This window comes from Syngnathus acus, chromosome 9 (assembly GCF_901709675.1).
Source record: "Syngnathus acus chromosome 9, fSynAcu1.2, whole genome shotgun sequence".
Classification (NCBI taxonomy): domain Eukaryota; kingdom Metazoa; phylum Chordata; class Actinopteri; order Syngnathiformes; family Syngnathidae; genus Syngnathus; species Syngnathus acus.
In genome coordinates, this window is record NC_051094.1 from 13,958,395 (window position 1) to 13,982,560 (window position 24,166).

A 24,166-nucleotide genomic window follows, 5' to 3' on the forward strand; every position below is an offset into this window, starting at 1 on the left:
GCAAAAGCACTACGGCCTAAATGACAAACTGACACTATCGCATTCCTGAATTTTGTTTGTCATTAAACGTACACATTTCAGACATTGACTGATGTGATGCACTTATACACTACTATGATATGTTTATTATTTATAGTAAGGTTGCATGATACTGGAAAAACATGTAATATGCTATATGGTTGCTAACTATATTTGATATTTAACATGAACCTAAAAAACGTTTTTATTATGAATTGAAATCATTTCATTTTATTCATGTAGCAAAATAAGCAGTCTCAAAGTACTCTTAGCTATTTCTCAGCTATTGCGCATTTTGTTAACATTTGAATGGTCAAATTCAGATAAAAGGAAACAATTCCATAATAAATTTCTTGCATGTCTTTGTTAACAATTATTTGGCGTTGCACGTGCTCTGTGTATTCTATGTTTATCTGTGCACTGTGCAGGAAAAAGAGGCGTTGCTGTTGCTTTCTGTCCGCCATTTTTAGGAAATCGTGACAACGCCATGTCTGCTAAAAGGACAGCACCATCTTGTTGTGTGTGGCTGTATTACACCACTGTTAACTGCATGCATAAACAAAAACTACATTTTGGAGATTCACACGAATACAAGTGTTGTACAGTAAACTACAACTTTATTTAAGAGTACTGCATTCAATAGACAAATCAAAAAACAAGGATACAATGTGTTGAGTCCATGCAGCCAGTCATTAAAAATATGAAAAAAGGTCACTTTCATTTAAGATCCTTGGAGCAGACTTATGATTCACGTACATCACATTACTTATCAAGTTACCAGGTAGATTTTTAGTGTATGTAGTAAAATATGTAGCCCATTGAGTACAAATTTGAGATTTGATGGCTGTATTTGAAAATTATATTATCAATAAATTACTATATCAATATTTACACATACATAGTCATAAAAGGAATTGTTCAATTTAGTAATTTCTTATGACTGTGATCAAATTAAGCAACTATGATTAACAGAAAAAACTTCAGATCATCCCAATTTAACAGAAAATACAGTTCAGTACTTGATAACCATATTCCAATGACTGACTGAAAGGGAAAACATCCTGTACAATGTAATGAAACAGATTAGTTCCCTTCTAACCCATGGAGGATGGAATAATTGGGAATTTCTCAGTTTCCATCTAGTTTTGGTAACATTTGCATTAGGGTCAGTTTCACTGGAGCCTAGACGACTGGGCGAGATGCATTGTTCACCCTGGACTGATCTTCAGCCACTTGCAGCGTTTACAATCAATATAAAAAAAAAGTGTAAATTAGAGCCCATAATTTACTAACATGCGTACACATCATTTTGTTGTGAAAAACATGCGGACACATTTAATGAACACTTGAATTTGTGCATACTATGCAAAGAAATTTCCTCAGACCATGCATACGCACAACTAATCAGCTGCTGCCAAAACGTCAAGAATAACATTGTACACATGATGCACAACATATTGAATAATAATTTTAACAGCAATTCAAAAGTTTACTAATGAGTTGACTGTCATAAATAAACATTAAAAGATACTTGAATTTTAGCCCCGTCCTGTTCAAGTGTGTGTATGCACTTCAAATCTGTACTGTAACTGAGTGGATTTGTGAATAACTCAATGTTACGTCAGGGACATTCGTTGTTTGTGTCATGTAACGTTAGCATACCGTACAATTATTCAGCCTGTTGTTGCCTCTATTCTAATTTTTTAAATTGCCTTTCAAGATGAAATGTCTGTTGTTGGTGTTGAATTTTATCAAATAGATTTCCCCAAAAAATGCGACTTATACTCCAGTGCGACTTATATGTCTTTCTTCTTTATTATGCATTTTATGGCTGGTGCGACTTGTACTCCGGAGCGACTTGTAGTTCGGAAAATACGGTAGTACAACAATTCTACAAATTCATTAATAAATGAAACCAAATATGTGCTAATGTGGCATAGCTGTCTCAGATGCATCATGTGGCTGCTCTGCATTCGTCTCTGGCTCATTGTCACTATCTGGCTCTTCTGGGTGCTGCTGTTGAGGCTGCTCAATGAGACCTCCGTCCTGTGCAGTGTTATAGGAGCCGCAGTCACTGCACTTCAACCCTAGGACATGGAAAGGCACCGTACAGTGGGCTTGGCAGTCGTTACACATAATCTTGAGCAAGGGAAAGAAATGAACAAAAAATAATTAAAAGCAAAGTAAAGTTATTTTGTATTCATTTTTAATGGCATAAATAATACATGTAATACCCTGTGTGTGCACCAAATTTTTGTTCTCATTTGTCACCAATCAAACAGTAATTAATTTAAACCAAATGCATCGTACTTTTACAGAGGTACCCTGGTATTCAGTGGGCATCGGTGACTGGGCAATCTCTATGTCAATTTGTTCCCAGTGTTCCTTCATGTTCCAAACAGAGTGCATACATAGAGGGCAGCGATAGGCACTACAACAAAGACAAAGTAGTAATGCATTAATAAGAAAACAAGATTGGCTGAGATATGTATATTACTAGTACTTAGAAAAGATACTAGGCAATTACCGTGCAATAGGCATACTGTACCTTGTTCTGACCATGTCATCGAAACAGCTCCTGCAAGAAAACAAAATATCTTGGACCTTTAAGCCACAAGCGTGCTTTGCTGATGCTTACGATATATATTTAATGATTAAAAACCAAGCAGAGATTAAGTTATACTTATGGAGAAGGTGACCGCAGGGAAGAACGTGCGCTCCAATTCGAGACGTGTGGATATCCTGTCGGTGCACACAAAACATGAAGTCTGTAAATGAATCAGGAAGCAACATATTCAACTTTCCTTCTCTTCCACGAGACCCATTAAATATATTTCATTACCTCCATACAAACAGGGCAGTTCTGCCTGGAAACATTCTCAACACACTGGAAGATAGAAAGTACAACAAATTCTTAAGATTCAGTTTCTAAATAAAAAAATTTAAAAAAATATTTAAGTGTTCAAGGAGATGCACACACTTTGTGGTTCCCCTGGAGGTCCTGCGCTAAACACAAATTGCACTTGTCACAATGGAAATACTTTTCTCTTGGCCCAATCCTGAAGGGATCAAAAGTGAATAAATTACACTGATGGTTTAAGAGTGCAGATTAACATATCGATTCACTTTTTTTTTTTTTTTTTTTTTTAACATGTTTATACAACGATACAGTTAACAAAAATGGGAATTGGCTAATGTATTGACTCACCTACATATGCCACAGGGGTGACAGTGGTACTGATTCTTATCCTTGTCGAACAAATGGCAAATGTCACAGTAATACTCCCCAAATTGCACATGACACTGTTGACATGCCTGTTGTGCCTAGAAAAGGGGGAGATCTCATATTTAGACGACGGTGCTTTAAGAGATACATTGCAATGAACAATCCGGTCTAGTAAATCAATGTTTTACAAAATACACTTAATTTTGAAGTCCTGTAAATTTGGGCATATACAAAATTACAATCTCATTTGATTGTGCAAGTGTATTGATAGAGTAAAGGATTATGATATAATTTACCCGTTGTAATGTTTGACACCCAGAACATTGCACTTCTTCCACTTTAAATCGGTCCATCTGGTGGTTCTCCTCTGCATCATGACACAGCCTACACACATACAGTTTACCACAGCAAGGAGCCTGGGTGACACAAATATATTATTGTTAGCATTGGCAATATTATTATATTCAGCGGTTGATCCTGGGAATAGTACTAGGATACTGATTAATACACAAAATAACACTAAGGTTGAAATTTTAAATGAATGGTGTAAAGCACATGGTTTAACACACTTGAGCATTGCTTAACAACATTTTTGCAAAGAATGGCATACTGTATAATAAATAAAAGATATAATATAAAGGACCGCACTTATGATATACACCTGAAAATACTGATGGAACGCACATTAAATTACAGACAGACCTGAAGTAGCAGAGGCTAGCATGGTGTTAGCGTCAATCAACAAAATTATCGTACCAGGGTTGCATCGTACATATTAATAGCATTTGGTATTTGCGTATGAGAAGGGGGCCACTTATAAACTTACTTTCAATAAACAGCTCCGCGCATAATGTTCACAACCTGCACGTAACGCCATGTTTGTGCTACCATCAATATGCGTTACTCTTCTTCTTCGAGTTCATCATATCGTTGCATGTCTACGGTTTCTTCTTCGTCTTTGTTGTTTTACGCTATGCTACAATTTATATCTTATACTGCCTACCCTTGGATGCAGCCGGATACTGTCATGCTCAGGAGACATCTCACTGACATCATTACGTGTTTTGCAAAAATGACAAATTTACGAAATCAAATGACATGAATTTCTATATTTATTATTTATGTACATTAATCGGCTTTGCAATGAAGAAAGCACGTAAGTTGCCGGAAAACATAGTATTGCAAAGTTCTTGTTGAGTTTGATGCTGGAATTCTTTTTAGCGTGGGAGCGCTTGTTTTGTCTTCGTGTCATGTGGGTGCGCTTGATTTCGTTTCATCAGAGCGGGCGGGCAGGTTGACGCTGCTGACGCCGCTCTTCCGCCATCTTCAACTTCCTATTGTTTGCATCGGACGGAGGCTGGCTGAATGTGCTGTGTGCGCGAGCCGAGGCAACCACTGACATATTCGGTTAGCTTCGGCGCTCCACACTTTCTTCATTGGTCGCCGAGGTCAACGTAAACGATTTGTATGTCATTGATTTAAGGACCTCTCAGGACGCGACCACTAAACCTTGATGATGGAGGACGAACAACCCAGAACACTGTGAGTACAACGGCTACGTCTATCTCCTGGAATGGGAAGGCTGGCGACTGCGATGGCGCGGTTGAAACGTCCCCACGTTTTTGCTTCGGATTTGCGATAGCGACTTTCAAACACAGTTGTTGTTTTATTGTTGTTGCATCCATCACATCTTCAAAACATTTACATATACATGATAAAATACCATTCGGAATCGTAGAAAACGTTGTCTTAAATCGTATGCGGAATCGGAGTGAAGATTTTGCACATGAAACTAACTGGCTAGCTAAACTGATATTAGCTTGCGTAGGGAGCGATGTATTTTGGGCTTTCCGTTGGCATGCAGTGCATTTCAAAGAGATTTGTCGTTTTAGTGTCCAGATTTTTCAAAAGCACATTTCATTTGGACCCATTGCCTTGTACGTAAATGATCAATGACCGGAGTTGCCAGCTACAGTAAGTAACATGGGGCCTGTTTCAGCCCGCCGGCTATCGCTATCCTAAGCTATCTGAAAGCCAAGCCACGTCAACGCTCACACAGACAGCCCGTAACGATTCTTGTGAACACCCAACCCGACTTTATTATTGGGATAGTCGAAATGGCAACATTCCCGGTCTAAATTCTCTTTTCCACATCGCGGCATCCAAATCATATTGACTAAAAGCTAACCAGGTTCCTAGCCTTTGTTTGCATGCTACTTCCTGTTTGACAAAGACTTGATTTCGCCACCTTTAACTTCTCTTGTAGGTATGTGGGGAATTTGTCCAGGGATGTAACCGAGCCCCTCATTCTGCAGGTCTTCCAACAGATAGGACCCTGCAAAAGCTGTAAAATGATTTTTGATGTGAGTGTTGTTCTGTCAAAGCTTATCATCTTATGGCAATTGGGAACAGGCAGGGTACACACATAAACAAAATTGTTGGCGCCCCTCTGTTAATTAATGGAGAAAAAACCCATAGATAACAGAAATAACATGAAGCTGTCAGTTATTAATCAGTAAATATTTTGTAAAAACTAACAAGAGCTCGGCACCAACATTTGCACTGGCAGCATTGTTGCAACTAGCTTTTTTCAGTTGGTCGCACCAGCACAATTTTGTTTCTGTACTTTTTTTGTGGTGCTACACCATGACTGTGCATATTTGCTTATGTATAGTCATCTTGATTGGCATATCATATTTTTGTTTTATGCAAAGATTAACAGTGACTAAAGCTACATGCGCAAAAACTTCACTGTTACAACATTTCCAGGGGCTCCTTGATTTGTTTCCAGGCCTGTATCATGAGTGTGTTTATTCGAATAGGCCTATTGATCCTCAATTGTCAGATTTTCATTGTCTTTTTTAAGATTATTTATGTCAGATTAAAGTTATTTTCTCAACCACTATGAGGTTTTTTTTCATTAACCGAGGGGTCCAACAGGTTTCTCTACGTGTGTACGTGAAGCTTATAAATTCTTGGACTACATCTGTATTTTACTGATGTATGTGTATTGTTTATCTTTGATCATAACACCACAAACTGCATCACAGTATCGTGTGACAGTGATACTCAACTGGACTATTTTTTTTTCTTCCAAATATCATTCTTGTTTTCTACCTGACAGACAACTGGAAATGACCCGTACTGCTTTGTGGAGTTCTATGACCACAGGCATGCTGCTGCCTCATTGGCAGCTATGAATGGAAGGAAAATAATGGGTAAGGTAAGCTATCGTAACTACAGGGTGAGTGGGGTTTGGGTGGGTTGGGCTTTAACCGGGGAGTTGACTGTTTTACATGCACACACAGACACACACTGGATCCACCACATCAGAATTTTCACAGTTTGTGCTGTGCCCATTAGCGCTGGGTGATACGGCTGAAGAATGTATCACAATATGTGAATTTCATAACTGTCAATAACAGATTATCCATCTTTTTACCAAATCAAAGTAGTAATTGATTAAAAGGTAAAATACAATACAGCTATTTGGAGGGACTTGTTAGGAAGGAATGTATTGTGTAGAACGCCATGTAGTTTACATCCATTTTCCCGTAGTCAGTTGCAAGGTACATATATACGATCATTCCCAACAATAGACAATTTAGAGTCTTCTATGGGAGAAAGCCCTAGTGCCCAGAACAAACCCATGCAAGGCAAGTGAAGAATATACAAACTCCATGCGACATTACGGATTTGAACCTGTGACCTCAGAAATGTGAGGTGGATGTGCTAACTAGTTAGCCATCATTTCGCTTTCTGGGTTCAGTGACTTCAGTCTTAGGAATATAGTTTTTCCTAAATATTAACAAAGAAGTTAACAATGATGCTTTTGTATCATGGATCTTAACCTAATGAACCAATGTTTTATGGACACTTATATTCTTGATATACTACTTAACACAACATATATATATACATATATATATTATTTAGTGACCAGAAAAATTGAAACAGAGGTCACATAATTAGTATGGTAATGCCATGTCTACTTTTTGGTCAGAATGTCAAAAGGTTAAATGGTGTGATCCCATCACAGGTCTCTTGTTGTAAATCCCACCCCACCTGGCCTTTTATTTGTCCCTCTACAGGAAGTCAAAGTCAATTGGGCCACTACGCCAACAAGCCAGAAAAAAGACACAAGTAGTAAGTACAAGTTACTTAATGGGTATTATGTGTACTGAACAAGATGTACAGTTTTATTTGCAACGTCCAATATTTGTTGTGACTGAGCAGGATTGTATTCCGTGACTTATGACTTGCTTGAAATGTGGTTTTGCTTGACCCCCACCCCCCATTTGACATCACTCTGCACTCAGTAAACATTGACACATAACCGGGACATTTTGCCGTTTCGGTTTTGTGAGATGGAAGAGATGGCTTTGTGTGTCATACCAGGAAGTAGTGGCAACTATCAATGGCGATAGTGTGTGCGTGTGGACTGTAGTTGGGGGTGCCTATATTATATGATTGTGTGTTATTCTGGAGAAATTCAGGTACAGAATCAATCCGGTGGGGTTAATTACGTAATTTGCGTGACGTTACGGCTTTTCTTTGTCATCAATCGGTTTCGCCTTACCTTTTTATTTTTCTGATATAGCCAAACCAAGTTTGACAGCTTGCTGCTATATCAGGTTGCTGAATTAACCCCTATGGAATATTGTATAGCAAACTTAAATGCACTGGAAACTCAGTCAATGAACTTTTTTAAGGATTGAATTGTGACTTGAACATTTATGATTTGTTTTTCTTCCGCCTCCAAGATCACTTTCATGTCTTTGTCGGAGACCTCAGTCCAGAAATATCTACTGAAGATGTCAAAGCTGCCTTTGGACCCTTTGGCAGAATATCGTACGTATTACTTAATGACCCGATTACAGTGTGCAATAAGCTACTGGCAAATAAATAAAAAAAATACAGATGTCTGCTTTAGAGAGATTAGGATATGTCCTTATTAATTAGTGAGCAATAAGAGCGAATCAGGTTCAATCTTGATTGAGTGCCTAAGCATTCCTGATTCTGAGGTTGGTCTTTGTCGACAGGGACGCACGTGTTGTGAAAGATATGGCTACAGGGAAATCTAAAGGCTATGGCTTTGTGTCTTTCTTCAACAAATGGGTAAGTTTTCGTGTTGAACTTTCTCATGATGGTTTGCTGGTGCTCATTTGAAGGGGGCGATAGAGCCTCAAAATAATATTGATATTTTTAAAGACTATTCCACTATCAATGTTAAATGTAAAAATAAGATTGAACCACAATTTAATAGGTTTACAAGCAGCAGTATTAAATGGTTGTAAGTGCAAACAAAATGTTCTCTGACGCCACGTCACTACCCTCCGATGTGACTGCATTGAACCCTTCTGTAGTGTTTTGCATGGATTGTGTCCTACAATGCATTCTGGGAACTGAAAAGGAAATTTTAAACAATGTATTCTAACTTGCGTATTGACGCCCATTGAAATGCATTGTGGGGGTATTTTAGCCATTATCATTTTTGTAATTACACGAAAATTTTGAACACATCCACTCGGTTATAAGCGGCTTCGTACATTTGCAACCATTAATTTTGTTTTCTTCACCTCTCTTAAAGATTTTTACATTCATATGGTGGATAAAGTTTTTAAATAATTTAAAATTTAATAGCCACCGTGTGTATCAACTGTGATGTTGTCAAATGATTGTATTGTGTAGAAAGGGTATTGTGAATTACAAAAGGCACAGCCATACTGCACAAGAGTAACACTACCGTAATTTTCGGACTATAAGTCGCGGTTTTTTTTCATAGTTTGGGTGGGGGGGCGACTTATACTCAGGAGCGATTTATATACATATATATGGGGTTTTTTCACTTTTTTGGGCATTTTATGGCTGGTGCGACTTATACTCCGGTGCGACTTATAGTCCGAAAATTACGGTACTTAAGCCACTGTAATCCTGCCACCACCTCTAGCCAATAAGTTTTTCTGTTTTGTTTTGCTTGCATCCTATTGAGATACGAAATGCTGAGATTCTGTTCCCCTTTTTTAAATTCCAGGAAGCGGAGAATGCCATTCAGCAGATGGGGGGCCAGTGGTTAGGAGGCAGACAAATCCGAACCAACTGGGCCACAAGAAAGCCCCCTGCGCCAAAAACCACCTATGAAAGTATGTGTTTATAAAGGCGCACCCTTTGCTCGCTCACATTAAATGTTTCATCCACGAACAGCAGTTTTGTCTGATTCCTCTCAGCAGGTAACTCCAAGCACCTGTCTTTTGACGATGTCGTGAACCAGTCCAGCCCCAGTAATTGCACCGTGTACTGTGGTGGCGTCAGTACAGGACTGACAGGTGAAATTTGATCAATTTAATAACAAAGCCGGACCATTCTACATTGCCTTTTTTTTTTTTTTTTAAACATGATCGCACATTATTGCACGCACGTGCGTGCACTAGACTCATGATATCAGCACTTGGAGCCGCCCTATTTTGTTCTCACACCGTTTAAGCAAGCTCTATTGTGAGCATTTACCATCAGATCGGAATACGCAATTGGGATTAAGCCTAACTTCAATTTAGACACGTGTGTGAACATTATTCGATGAAAATCACGTTTTGGCCATAAAGAAAAGTCATATGGGCAGACCAAGTAACGCCGCAAAAAGCAGCGATGCACCAAATATATCCACACTATTTAATATTCTTAAAAACCTGCGATGCACTGAGGCCGTGAAAGGCAAAGCGAGGGATCACTGTACTCAAAAATTACTTTTTATTTTTTATGACAAATTTGACATCAACTAAGTCTTGGACAGCAAAATTTGAAACCTGTAATTCACAAAAATTCATCTACATGCTTACTAAAAAAAACTACAATGGGGCTGTTCTCATTTGTTGAGCATTGTTTGATTTTGATTTGATAATGTGTGTTTTAATATGCTTCTGTTTTAATTGTGATATTTATATTTTTCATGCCTTGATGACTATCTTTTTGTATTCCAGAGCAACTAATGAGACAGACCTTCTCTCCTTTTGGGCAAATTATGGAAATCAGAGTTTTCCCCGATAAAGGCTATTCATTTGTGAGGTGTGTAATTGTGTAACTGACTTCAAATAAATTGGCATCACATGCTGAAAGATTCAATAAAGTGCAATACTGTAATCCTTGTTGAAGTGGCAGTGCTTCTGTAGTCATTCTGCACTAGTTGAGTGTTTTTTTAAAATTATTTTTTCCCCCTCTAGGTTCAGCTCCCATGAGTCAGCAGCCCACGCTATTGTGTCTGTGAATGGAACTGCATTAGAGGGCCACATAGTCAAGTGCTACTGGGGCAAAGAGAACCCAGACATGATGAACCCAGTGCAGCAAATGCCTGTACCTCAGGTAAATGCCTTATTTTGTCTTTGCTCCATAAGTTACACGAGAAAGTACAAAACGTCTGATTGAATACAGTTCTACACAATTACACATGACATAATTAGACAAGACAGCATTCACATGCTTTCTACTCGAGTGATGCAACGCAGTATAAATCAAGCTTTTACGGTCACACCTAAGGACAGGACAATTTCGAGTCTTCACTGGACTTCACATTTCAAGCAACCACAATCCTTGCAATACGTTGTAATAAAAAAAACTGCATATTTCACGAGTTACCATCGATCACATTGATTTGCTATTATACCTTGTGCACTGTTGTGCACACACACACACACACACACACACACACACACACACACACACACACACACACACACCAACTAGCAATGTAAAAAATGGTTGCCATTTCGGTGGAATTTTGCAAAAAGCATGGAATGAGCACATGAGGCGCCTGTCTCCAAAATCTTCCCTAACAGATTAATTCACAATTTGGCTTAAACTGGTATTCCAGTTTGCAAATTACTTAAGGTTTTTGCAACAAGCAAGTAAAACTACCTATAGGCAGTTTTTGTCTATTTTTGCACTGGCGACAAGCTTGGCTGCCCAGAGCAGAGGTCACAATTTGTGAGATGTGCAGATGTTTTAGGCTACCATAGGAAGTAAATAAAAGTGCTTTAACAGTTAAGTAATTTGAATTCATCTCCAATGTTAGTTCTTTAACCTTGACGGCCTGAGTAAAAATATATTTTGTTGGACAGAAAGAAACTAACAATTAAAACTCTGCTCAGCATTGTACTAATAGCAGTTGTTCTTTTCCAATGAGAGCCATGCTCAACTTTCTCTTTTACAAAGCCGCCGGTCTCATCTTATGACTCCATCAACGGTCACTATGGGTTAATATTCCCCACAAAGTTAGGCTACGGTATCTTGTTAAGCCCAAAAAGTTGCAACTATCCCTTATTTGCGGATCAGCAGTTGTTTGTATTCAGACCTGTAACAAACCACACAGAGTTCTCTTAAAAAATGGGTCTCTGTTCGGTTGTTTGGTCTGCATCAGGATTTTTTGGTGTGTATTCACACCTGCATAAAAGGTCCAGACCAGCGTGGGAAATGAAACCTGGGCCGCCTAGTGGACTAAAAAGTGCAGGTGTGAATAGACCCTAAATGTTGGGCAGACAATACAACTTGGTTTTCATACGTCAACATTGGTTAGACTCATTTTGTGTTACAAAAAGCAAATGGCCCCGATTTGGTGGAATGACTCGTAAAATACATATGACAAATACAGTGGATGTCTGTATGTATAGTTCTTTATTAAATTGGTAAAAATTGGACATGCACTCCTTTTTTTAATTAAAAAAAAAAAAATAAAAATATATATATATATATATATGACACGTATATATTTGTAATGCATTGTCGACTTAACGGATTGGGACTCGATATTGCTATATACTTAAAACATAAGACTTGACTCAGGCACATTACGAATTGTCTCGAACATGTACTTTGCTGTCCTTCAACAGAACAAGATTAGTTTCCCTGCTGCGCAACCCTACAACCAGTGGGGCCAGTGGTATGGCAATGGGCCTCAGATCAACCAGTATGTCCCAAATGGGTGGCAGGTTCCCACCTATGGTGTCTATGGTCAGGCCTGGAACCAGCAGGGCTTCAAGTAAGTAGCATGTCATGCACAGGGCCCTCCTTCACCACCTACTTCTACTCCAGCACCACCAAGATTGTGGCATCACAAGCCAAGTTAGGCTACTGGAGGGAAGCTGTGAACCTTCTCTCTTATCTCTCAACTCCACATCCACCTACTTTTCCATCAGCCCTTCACCCTGACCATCTTGACAAGATGGACAAAAGTTTTTTTTGTTTGTTTTTTCATTTTTTTTGTGTGTTCTGCGTGTCATCCCAGAGCATTTCACCTCATGCGAGCAAGGGTTTATTCCAACGTTGTAATTCTGTTTGCGATTTAAATTGTAAGTTCAGTTGTAAGTTTCTAAACAATGAAACAAGTGCTTTTAAAGAATTCAACTGCTATTTTCAGTTTCATTTGCTGTCAAATATCTAAAGGCTGCTTTATAATTGCATTGAAGGATTGTAGTCTTTAAGACTTTTTTTTTTTTTTTTATATATACACACTGCTCACAACCAGGGGAACACCTAATCACGCAAGATGTTAGATGCTACTGAACGGAATATCCAAGTTGTAAATATTCGCACATATTAAAAGGTAGAAATTAAGAAAAAGCCGTGAACACACAATTGAAGCCAAATACACTGATTTCAAGTTAGAACTGAGAATCCAATTTTGTTTTTTAAATGTATGCAGGTTGGCGGCAGTGGAATTGCCACTAGATACTTAAAAGGTTCATAACTGGTTTGAGGCTTGTGGCATCGGTCGCCTCATGATTAGTGAGCCGCTTATACAGATGGCCTCACCAGATCAAAATGCCACATCAGTAAGATGACAGAGAACCATGAGATCAGTGTAACATTTGACCGACTCTTAAGTCTTCATCCAGGGTACTGCATAACTTCTTATGAAGCCAGTTGAGCTGCCAGTAGTACAATGCTCTCTTCCAGTGATGCTTGTAAAATTTGAAAGCTAGAAAATGGTCAGGCAGGATGGTTTGGACAAAAGACAAATGGTATGTAGTCACCGTGGTTTGTCTTGCTGTCAAGTCTCCTGTCTACATTTTAATTGTCCATCGAGCGCTAGTACCCTGCAGATCAATAGCCTTAGTTTTCAACTGTGATGATTAAGTGTTCCCTTTTTAATATGTTGGTGTTTTTGTCATCACGTATGCCCCCCTTTTGTTTTCCTTCACTTTTACCATCTATAAATAAATACAGGTACCCCTGAGACTGTACATGAATGTCAGAAATTTGTAGGTTCTCCTCCGATTGCAATTAATGTTCAGTGACAGTTTGTGTATAACCCCCTCCTGCCCCCTTCCCCAATAAAACACCCAATTGTTGGACAATATACACAGTCTAAATTCTTGCTGAACATGGTTGCAAAAGGGTGCTGTTGAATTAATTATATTTGAGAGTAGCATAGCAGTTGTCTTCATTATCATCAAATGTACAGTAAAATCATATTTCTGACCGGGAGGCCTGACCTCCCCTGACTTGTAATTTGCCAAAAGTTCACATTCACACTGAATTCAGTAATGTTTTGCTCTGTTAGGGCCAATGATACTGTGGGCGCATTTTTCTAGTTTGGATCACCACATGGTTGGTAACTTGTAATCTTTGCTGGTTCTCATTCGGGAACGCGGTTGGGCAGGCAAAATGGGCGAAACCAAAATATGCTTCCGACGCTTAGCCTCCATGCTTTTTGCCTGCGTGTCCGCCGTGTTTAATCAAAAGCCACTTTAGCCATTCCTAATATCTGTTTATAATCTTTATTGCTTTGTCTGCCTTACAAATGCTAATCTGTTTGCTTTCTTCAGTCTAGCCTGTCCAGAATCTCGTAGCTCTAATATGTATTACCCCCCCTTGGCTCCCTTTTCACCTCACCTCTTCTAACCTGCTGGCATTTTGTCTCTGTCTTGTCTCTACCTCCTTTTTGCAGTCACATACCGCCCAGTGCTGGGTGGACTGGCATGAGCGCCATCAGTAACGGTGGGGTTTTGGAGCCCACACAGGGACTGAATGGGAGTATGCTCGCCAATCAGCCTGGTATGGGAGCCACAGGATACCCCACTCACTGATAAGGGAAAAGGGCAGGAGATATGTCCACCGCCTGCCTTTTGGCTTTAACATGTTCAGTGGGGCTGTGCGATGACACCACCTCTTTTGACAGGACTAGGACTTACTAGGATGTGGATCTGATTGGAAGGATTGACATCTGTTGGAGGTGTAAAGGGATTTCTTTTGGGAGTGCGGGGAGGGCGAGGTCTCAAGATCCAATGTGGAGCAATTTGACCCACACAGGTATTTCCACCCCTCTATTGCAGATAAAACTGGTTGAGATCCAGGGCTTGTACCATTTTGAAGTTCAATGTAAATGACAAAACTTTCTTTCTGGATTTTTACAAATGGCTTACATCGTAGTTTCTCAGAATCACTGAGAGATGTGTCTTATTTTCAATTTTAAAGAAATGATCAAGGTTACGACTTTTGTTAAGTTATGAACAAGTTCTTTGAGGAATGGAGATCTTTGATTTGTACGGAAACTTAAAAATCTATTGCAGGGATTGTTTGCCACTGCTGCTTCTCTGTAAAGGCAGAATAATATTGCACAGTCCTCCCAGCTGGTACTTGACAAATTGTATTTTTTTTTCTTTATTCCTCCATTCCATATTTTTCAGCCTCAAATCTTTTAGCCCCATGTAAATAACTCCCCATTTGATACCATGCAAGTACAAATACTACTACCGTGCGTGCTTGCTTTAATTTGTTTCCACAACTACAGTTAACTCCCATAATGTGAGTAACGGAGTGGCACTGCCAAACGTGACACTGGCACAGTGTCTCATGATTCTTCCATGCTGAGACAAAGATGGCATTGCCATGCAGTGCACATTTAAACGTTTGACACAATCTAGATGTACAGAAATATTTGATGCCCCCCACCCCATTTTTTGTATAAAGGCTCTTGAGTGGGTCCGTTCAACCTTTACATCTGCTCTGTTTGCCAGAGGGATGAGGAGGCCTACATGACTGTTGCCTTATTAAGCTGGTTTGTTTTAGCTGATAAGATACTTTCTTCAATTAGGCAGTGCCTACAATTGTTTTCAGACCCTTTTGTTTAGAAAGGTGTTAGACCTGAGAACCAATGACTCTGCTACTGTAAACAATGTTTTCATGCCTTTGTCCTATTAAAATGCTCATGAACACACATTGCAATGTGTTTTATTTATTACAGGGAGTGGCCAAACACTAAACATGACCTGACATTTCTCTTTAACATGACTCTGGTTCCGTGAAATTAATATGATGTATTATTTGTCCTTGTCTTAGACCTCACATACTTGGTGATCGGAAATGTAATATTACGTTTTTGCAGCAGATGGCGCTCTCAGCTCATCAAACAGTTCCTGCGCGTAAACTCCCCTGCAACTGGCTTTGGAGGTCTTTTACACTAAGTGAACGTTTTGGCCTCAAATTTATATTCATGTCCTGTCAAGTGAACAATTTAAATATACAAAACTACACAGAAATAGCGTTATTCGGTCTGGCAAGTCACGCAATATGGTTTGCATAAAAGTAAAATACTGGATGTCTGAAAAAAAAAAAAAAGATGCAGAGGACTGACAGGCTGATAAATGGTTTGTCTCTTGATAGCTTCTTAGTCACGATAGGACCAGACCAGTCAAAGAATCTGTCAAAGAATGAAGGATGAGCAGATTATAGCTGGAATCAATAAGAGACTGAGCCATGCTGTCATTGTTTTATATCTCTTATCTCTTCTTTTAAACAAACATGACAATATCCCAGAACTGCTTACACACTTAACCGGTTTCTTGCTCGGTTCATGAACAATCAGATAAAGTTGAATGATAAAATCCAAGTCCAAAGTAAAAGCAGAAAAAATAACAATATTTACATCAACTCTGATGTAGTGCACATCGCAAATAATATCTTCTTTGGTCTGACTCAAACAATGATGAGGCACTTTCATTACTCAAATTTAAGTCAAGTAGGTCACTCAAGATTGTTTACAGTTTTCCCAAGTGTGATATGCTTTTGTCCCAAGGATCAAGAATTACATCAAACTTTTCACCCTCAGTTTTATCAGCCTGTTTTTAACAGGGCATCTAGTCCAGTCTCATGCAAAAGAGGTAATGCTGAGACATTTATTGTCTCTGAAAATGTATATTGACCCCAAATAACCTGCAAAATGCCTTGACAAAGTTGCAACATGTGGGTCTACCTAGTTTCCCAAACATTTTGGGGCCAAGGCACATACTTAAGGCTCAAGTAATTTACATTAGAAACATCTCACCGCACTGCCCCAAACAAAAGCATCACAAAAAGTATACATAGTAAAAACTAAATAAAAATGATATCGTCTCAATTTATTCACAAATCGATTAACTAGTTTGAAATCTGGGCTTGTTTGGTTCATTTAAGCTATTCTGTTGTATAAATGGCGACAGGTTCAATAATATCATAGCATAAGTACAAGAATTAAGCTGCATTAATGGAGTAAACAAGTTTCAGAAAGGATCTGTCAAATTTCCCATGACCTACCTGAAGATCTCCAGCACAATGGTTGGGAATAGCAGGACTAAAAGACATTTTGAACATTGACTTGACTGAGAAGAAATTATTGAGAGATGTAAAGTACCTTGCAAATTGCTTACGTGAACAACATTTGTGTGCGTTTTTTGTGTTCTCACATCAAATGACAGCTTGCTGCAGTGGCTGACAGCAAATATACATGTTCCAGTAATTAACCTAGACAGACCCAATGTGTTGCCAACAGCAGAAACCTGCTAATGACACAGTTAATCCAGAATTAAGGCATCCTGTTTTACTAACGCCACGCAGTCACTAAACATTATATGTGCAAATGTCAGAGGGGAGCATTTAAAGAGGTGAAAATTTGTGAAAGCAAGAGTGTGACCTCACAACATTTTTCTGGATGAATGAACAAAACTTTGCAAACACATACACCAACATCTTATTAAAAGTCTTCCCAAATGAGTGGAAGATGATTGCTGGCTTGGTGATGATACTTTTGTTCACATATTAACTATATTTGGGTTTGTGCTTTTTTTGCATAAGTAAAGGAACTGAGTCAGTACTTTTTGGTATTTTGAATTTTATTCTTAAGTACAGAGTGTAGTACCTTTGCTACCGCACTTTTTTGTGGGCAATAAATCCTGCAATGACAGATGTGTGTCACCTCATTATTGAAACTGTCAGTGGTGCAGATGGACATGAAGAGGTGAGACTTTGATTAGGGATGCTGGTAGGCTGTTCTTAAACTACTACTTCCTGTGTGCACAGACACATACTTTGGAGTCAATCTCGGAGAAGTCTTATGTAGGACAAAGATAGCCTGCGGCTAACTCACCATATTACTACTGTCTGTAATACTCCAAATGAAAAAAAGCCCTCCATCAGACTTGACTCATCTCTCAACATGAGGGCCAGAGAGAGAGAGAGAGAGAGAGAGAGAGAGAGAGAGAGAGAGAGAGAGAGAGAGAGAGAGAGAGAGAGAGCGAGAGAGAGAGCCTGGGTTGTGTATGCAGTGTGTGTTGGGTGGGAGACGCTTGCCAAGCTCCTTGACTTGAAGCATGTTTATGTACTTTGTCACCCAGGGGAATGAAATGTGTAAATCCAAATGTTAGCAAAGAGGACATTTCTGACAGTATAGAGCATCATGTCCCAAACCCCCGCCCCTGTTAATTTTCTCCTCTCCACATAAAATTTGGTCTTCTGGCTGCACTGCTGTCAGGTTCATGGCACAGAGAGAGATGAGAGAAGATCTGAACATTAATGAAACAGAAGACAAAGAATGGCAATTGTCCCACATTCAACCATGTAAGGGACAACCAAGGTCAGCAGAAAATGTCTCTGTGCATATAACCAAGGGAGTGCAGGAGTGACACAGTAATGGAGGCTAGGATATGTATTGGCCTGTGTGTGTTTGTCTGTCACCAACACTCAGTGGCTCTGCCATTCACTCGTACATACACTGAGTAGACAGAGCCCGCTTAAATGTGTCACTCGGCATTACTACACAGGCAGATATTGGGCAAGGGAGGGCTGGAGTGGAGGGGGGACAACTGGCAAGCAAGCACCAACACAGCCATGGAATAAGTTAGGTCAGATCACTTATTGCTCACATTCACACCCATTAGGTACTCAGATATAAATATTGAAAGTGCCACGTTTTGTTCATGAAGGTTACTTTAGTCAAGTTTTGTGATTGAATATAAACAGAGGTTGCAGCTGCTAGCATGTGCAGGATTTTAGAAATGATGAGTGCAAATTTGGAAGAAAAGCGCAGCACATAATGGAAATGGGGCGTCTGTTAGTTGGATGGACCTGATGAATGTATAGTGCACGTTAGAAAGTCAGATGAACTTTGGAATGCTACAGTGGACACAGAAATTCAATATGAGTTCAGTTAAATCAAGGTGTTTATAAAAAGTGCTATTTTGGGGATTTTACATAAATCCCCCAAAATGGTACCAGCAAAAGCTCTTTTTATCCCTGACCCCCCACCATTCAAATTAATTGTGTAACAATTTATACATTTTTATTGGCATGCTTTTACTAGCAGATACGCAGAAGTCCTTCATTGCACATCTTTTGGTGCACCATAAAAGTGGTCAGTTGCTTATTAAGCAATAGATGGAGTATAATGAGAATTATCTACTGTAAGGTGACTGTTTCTATCTTGTCATGGTAAACTGAAACATACAGTCAGTGTTGAGCGGATCGAACAGTGTTGCATTATCAGCGGTAAGCGCCACACGTCAAAACATATCTTTCAGCCTGCTGCTCTGGGGCGCTATAATAACAGCAACGACTGTTGGAAAGTCCAATCAGCACCATTCTTCTCATGTCACTCAGTCCCAATCTTGTGGCACAATCAACAAACCTGCCTCATTTCCTGACACTGTGCATACCAAACAAAGACCAAACTATGCCCAACATACAAACAAAGGCACTCAAGTTGTGTGTACTGCGTGTGTGTGCGTGTGTGTGTGTGTGTGTGTGTGTGTGTGTGTGTGATACGACATAGCATTTTCAAAATGGCTCTTCAGCAAAACAAAAAAACATTTACACTCAAAAACAATTTTGAGTCTTCAATTAAGACATTCTTTGGGAATGTGGGAGGAAGCCAGGGGACCATATTGGAGACATGCAAACTGGTGTCAGGGTCCGGGAGGGTTTTCTTTTATCCACAGGGGGCAGCCGTGAGCAGTGGCTGATCCCCACAGGTGTGGCTGATCCCCAAAGGTGTGGCTGATCAGGCTTGTCAGGGGAAGGCTTTTAAGGAGCGTACTGCCAGCGGCTCGTCGCCTGAGTGTCCTGCCTATGTGATCTCCTCCACGGTTGTGCCTCTCGCTCCTAGATCTCGCTCCTAGATCTCGCTCCTAGTTCTCGCCCCTAGTTCTCGCCTTTGTATTCTCTGACCAAGTATTGTTTGTTCCACGATCTTAGATTTCCTCCACGGACCACCGCCAAGATCCACCCCGCTCTGGTTGAACTCCTCACGCTCCGTCATCCCTGCTCCCGCACCGTGCTTCTGGCTCAGCTACTCCTGCTCACCCTCCACCGTAAGACTCCTTACTCCTTCTGGACTTCCGAGTTGGTTTCTGCATGTGGGTCAAAACAATCGCTAAAACAATGACAACTACACATGTTCCTTGATACAAAACATACTGCTTGGTTTCACTTTTTTTGCATGTCACTCAATTCTGTTTGAATATTTCAAACGATGAATTGCTGACGCAGAATAGCCTACCTGTAAAATGGCACACAAATGTTAACAGTTTCTTGTTTTTGTTGCTGTTCCACCAAAGTTAGTTTGCCGACTCATTCGAGCCCCCAGGCAAAAACACAGCAGAAATCACCAGGCACTTGATTTTCCCAACATCAGAGAAAGATGTGCTGTTTTGCATGTTTTTGTGACTTAACTGCAGTCATGCTAAAAATCTTTATTCTATCCAAGACTCATCCCAGGTGGGATGCAAGATAGATTGTTTGGAGGAAACGTCAGGACTCTGGAAGTCATTAACAAATGGGGGCAGGAAAAGTCAAAAAGTCTGAGACAAGGATTTAACTCAAGCAGTGAGACAATCACTATGGAAAAAGGATGGATGCATTGCGTGATGGGATACCATCAACCAAAGTGACAAACACGTAAAACAAAATATAGTTTCACAGCCCAAATCGTGAAGCTGGTTCTCTCGCAATCACTGAGAAGAGAATAAAATGAACATTGCGAAAGGTCAAAAAAGCAACTCTCACAAGGACAGCTTTATTAAAAATGTATGCCTTAATAGCACTGGGAGCCACTTTGGATACAAATGACAGATTAGCTTTTCATCTCACATGCTGCTCTTGATTAAACAGAGAACAAATTATACCCTAAGAGGAAATTCTTCAACTTGCGTTGTGGAAGCTGGAAGACAGAAAATAAAGGGAGAAATACTGTAAATTCTTTTGATGGACAGCATGTTAAGTGGATATTTGATAGCACTTGGACTGTTCGTGATGCAGAGGATTATAATGTGACGCAGAGCTACTTAGTGCACCGAAAGCCACTGACTGACACACGTCTGTGATATTTGGAGAGCCTCAACCATTAGAAGTCAGATAAGTCAATCAGGCTGAGTGAAGAAACATGTGTCTGACACTGTCTCGATGAATTTTACATGAACCCTTTCCTGCAGTCGTCGAGGGGCCTAGTCGCTATTGATTGACTCCGACCGATGCTTTTTCCTTTCCAATAACCCAAAAACCTTATGAATTATTTTAACTGAATGGTAAAATTGTACAATATAGTATGCAGTATAATGTTTTTAGATTTTTACAATCATGTCCGGGATGCACTTTTTAATCCGACACGATTTAGAGTAGCATGGTTGGGCGTAAATTTATTCAACACTCGAGAATACCGAGTGTTTATAAGAAGCGAGTCCTGAGCTGTGCCAATGTGTTAGGGTGGCACTCGACGGGCTGCTGTCCATGAATTGAAATTGATGCACAAGATGAAAACATCACTTTCTATTCCTTTTTTCATATTTGTTCTTATCATTAATGCAGTGCAGTTTGAACAAATTATTCCACGATAAAAGAGTTATTATAGACAGACATGCCTGAAGAGAGCTCGTGAAGTAGAAAGTTTGACAAGCGGTTTGGTGAATCTTCAAAGCACGTCTGAGGTTGTAAGTATTATCTCGATTAAAACATCAGCTGCACTATGACGTTTGAATATATCAAATGTCCCCGAATACTATGTTTCGAGACACATGCACTCACTGCTTAAGAACACGCCTTTTATCTTAAGAAATGTCTTTTTCTTTTTCAACGCAGATTTAATATAAACCCCAAGTTGGGATGTTGTATAAAATGTAAACTGTATTATAATTATTAGTCTATTCTTTTTCAAATATTCTCTAAATTTAAATTTTTTAAACTTTGATGCCTGCAATACATTCAAAAAATTCAGACACACGCATGCACACACACACACACACACACGTAATCTTTTGAAATACATGCTTCGTGTGCAATAAAATAACACTAAATTAAAAAAAATCCCTGTTTATATTATTGTGTGTGGCTGTTGATTCAGCAGATATGTCCTTGTTTGTCATGCGTAGATCTTTGGTATGCCATGTTTGGGTGTAAGGTGCAGTCATGTGGATCTCATCTGACCGAGACACGACACACAAACACACTCTTTGTATGAAGTTGTAGGCCACCTAAACGGTGTATGTTGATACTTCCTTTCACACATTTACACCATGTAATTTCTTGCCTTAGTGTTTTCCGTGTTCCTTTTTCTACTTCCGACACTCCCTTCCTTCCACTCTCTTCTTTTATCTCATCATCTCTGTCTGGTATTAATGTGGGAGTGATGGAAGAGGGCTGTATAAGAGGCCTGACAGTGCTCATCTCTAGCCTATGATGCATTGCATCCTTTGGCCTCCCTGCAGCCCCATTACACTCTGATTAATTGGGCCTGCTTAAGTCAATAACTCATCTGTTAAAAAACAAAAAGCTTCAGTGCTGAACAGGAAAAGCAAGAGGGGAGGAGTTGAGCAGAGGCAATGAAGGACACAGAAGGACAAAGACGATGAAAAGATAACTGCAAATATAAGAATCAAATGGACATAATTGTTTTGGTTTTATACTGGTTTCACCATATGAAACACTTCTTAGGTGTCTGTGGCATAAGCATCCAAAGATCAAGAATTTATGACGTTTTCACAGCACATTTCTTGCCATGGTAAAATTGGCTTTTTTTTTCATGCAATGAGCCAGCGCTCTTCTCACTCTACATAACTGCGAGCCCGACTTTCTTCACCGTGACAACCAATAAGCTGGATCCCGCTGACAGCTTTTGGCTGTATGCTAGCGCTGGAAAGTATACCACGACAAAGTATTTCATATTGGTCGATATCGATACGTATATATGGATTTTTTTTCATGATTGAAAAATAAAGACGTGCAAAATCTAGGTCATTGGATTTTTTACAAAATATTTAACCTTTAATAAGAGGTCAGCGCAACTATGAAAACTGGACAATATCGATGAAATGTGACAATATAGACAAAATGTGCTTATGGGGCTGGGCCATATTAGCCTGGAAAGCTGCTGTATCAGCCATTGGTCTGGTGGGGAGTTGCATTAATGCGCAATGGGCAAACCTGAGCAAACAGAAGGAACCAATTTCGAAATGTTGGCTGCTGGGGTTTTAATGGCTATGTGTTTTGAGTTATTTAAAAGTGAGTTTAATGTTGAATTAAACAAACTACGGTCTCTCTCGTGCACCATTTTGAATGTAAGGATGGACTTCCGGCGTCGAACAGAGACATTGCGCATAAAGGTTACATCACAGCAAGTAAATGAATTGGATTTGTCAGTTCATTTTGATTTATGAAAGTGGCGGTGAATGGCCTCCCCACCAGACCCAATTGCTGGTACAGCGACTATATAGATCATAACCTTAGAAAGCAGATTATGCCTAATCACTCCAGACACTTAGAGTGTCACTCTGATCAAATAACAATTTAGATGTGATGTCAACAGAAAGGCACGCACACTCGCACATGCGCACGCATGCATGCACACATACATGGATTTGAGAGCAAAGCCTATCTTCTTATCATTATTTGGTTTGAAGAGCTGACATGTTTGACAGCAGTGACTGTGATTTGCAGTGTTATGACATGTCTGAGCCGCTGTGAAAAAGGCCAACTAGTGTAGGCCCACCAGATAAGAGGGAATAAAGGCAATGAACTGTACGCCTTCATTGTCTGATAACTGAAGAGGCTTTTGTTAAGAGACATGTCTGGATTTACAGACTTGTGTGTACGGGTGTGTACTATACAAGGGAGAGACAAAAATGTGCGGGCGATGGCAGGAAGATTTAACAAGTTAGCTGATCATCTTTCCATCATTTAATCTTCCTCCTTCAGGAGATAACGTAGACTGTCTGGCTCCTTCCTGCTTTGCACTCAGATGGGTCCTATATCATATGCACATGCACACGCACGCACACGCACGCACGCACACACACACACACACACACACAGCACGCACGCACGCACGCACGCACCCACACACACTCACTCGTACATGCAGAATGGCGCTGGAGCGGAGCTGTCAAAGCTCACATATGAGTCTGGCCTGGCCTCTGAGGAAACACGGCCCAGCTCCAGTCATAAATAATAATGGGATTGGCTACATGACATGTTGAGTGATGGGGCCCCTCTCAGAACTCATTTACATGGCTTTGTGTAGCAATCATCGGCCCCCTAATGTAGCGCTAAGCAAATGAGCCTTTCAGAATATTGTGCAATTTATCGCAAGTCAACTGGCACCAGGCGGGTGCTCTATAAATCACACAGGAACAC

At 39.8% G+C, this 24,166-nt stretch overlaps 2 protein-coding genes across 4 annotated transcripts; one reads left to right on the forward strand and one right to left on the reverse strand.

The window, feature by feature from the left end:
* Positions 1 to 615: 615 nt before the first annotated feature.
* Positions 616 to 4,218, reverse strand: rchy1 (ring finger and CHY zinc finger domain containing 1). 2 transcript variants are annotated; one of them, XM_037259681.1, is made up of 9 exons: positions 4,071 to 4,218; positions 3,541 to 3,660; positions 3,227 to 3,342; positions 2,999 to 3,077; positions 2,861 to 2,905; positions 2,702 to 2,760; positions 2,567 to 2,596; positions 2,329 to 2,449; positions 616 to 2,157 (listed from the first exon to the last, which is right to left on the reverse strand). In XM_037259681.1, exons 1-9 carry the CDS (start codon positions 4,119 to 4,121, stop codon positions 1,945 to 1,947), a joined length of 834 nt encoding a protein of 277 aa, XP_037115576.1. In that variant the 5' UTR covers positions 4,122 to 4,218; the 3' UTR covers positions 616 to 1,944. The 2 variants fall into 2 exon arrangements, with proteins under 2 accessions (XP_037115576.1, XP_037115577.1); XM_037259682.1 differs by having other exon boundaries at positions 1,997 to 2,105.
* Positions 4,219 to 4,514: 296 nt separating this feature from the next.
* Positions 4,515 to 15,454, forward strand: LOC119127665 (nucleolysin TIA-1-like). Of its 2 annotated transcripts, XM_037259679.1 has the most exons (13): positions 4,515 to 4,651; positions 4,728 to 4,786; positions 5,511 to 5,607; positions 6,369 to 6,467; positions 7,336 to 7,390; positions 8,008 to 8,095; positions 8,287 to 8,362; positions 9,279 to 9,387; positions 9,472 to 9,570; positions 10,222 to 10,306; positions 10,462 to 10,600; positions 12,124 to 12,272; positions 14,184 to 15,454. In XM_037259679.1, exons 2-13 carry the CDS (start codon positions 4,758 to 4,760, stop codon positions 14,320 to 14,322), a joined length of 1,164 nt encoding a protein of 387 aa, XP_037115574.1. In that variant the 5' UTR covers positions 4,515 to 4,651; positions 4,728 to 4,757; the 3' UTR covers positions 14,323 to 15,454. The 2 variants fall into 2 exon arrangements, with proteins under 2 accessions (XP_037115574.1, XP_037115575.1); XM_037259680.1 differs by having other exon boundaries at positions 4,545 to 4,786; positions 9,475 to 9,570.
* Positions 15,455 to 24,166: the final 8,712 nt, after the last annotated feature.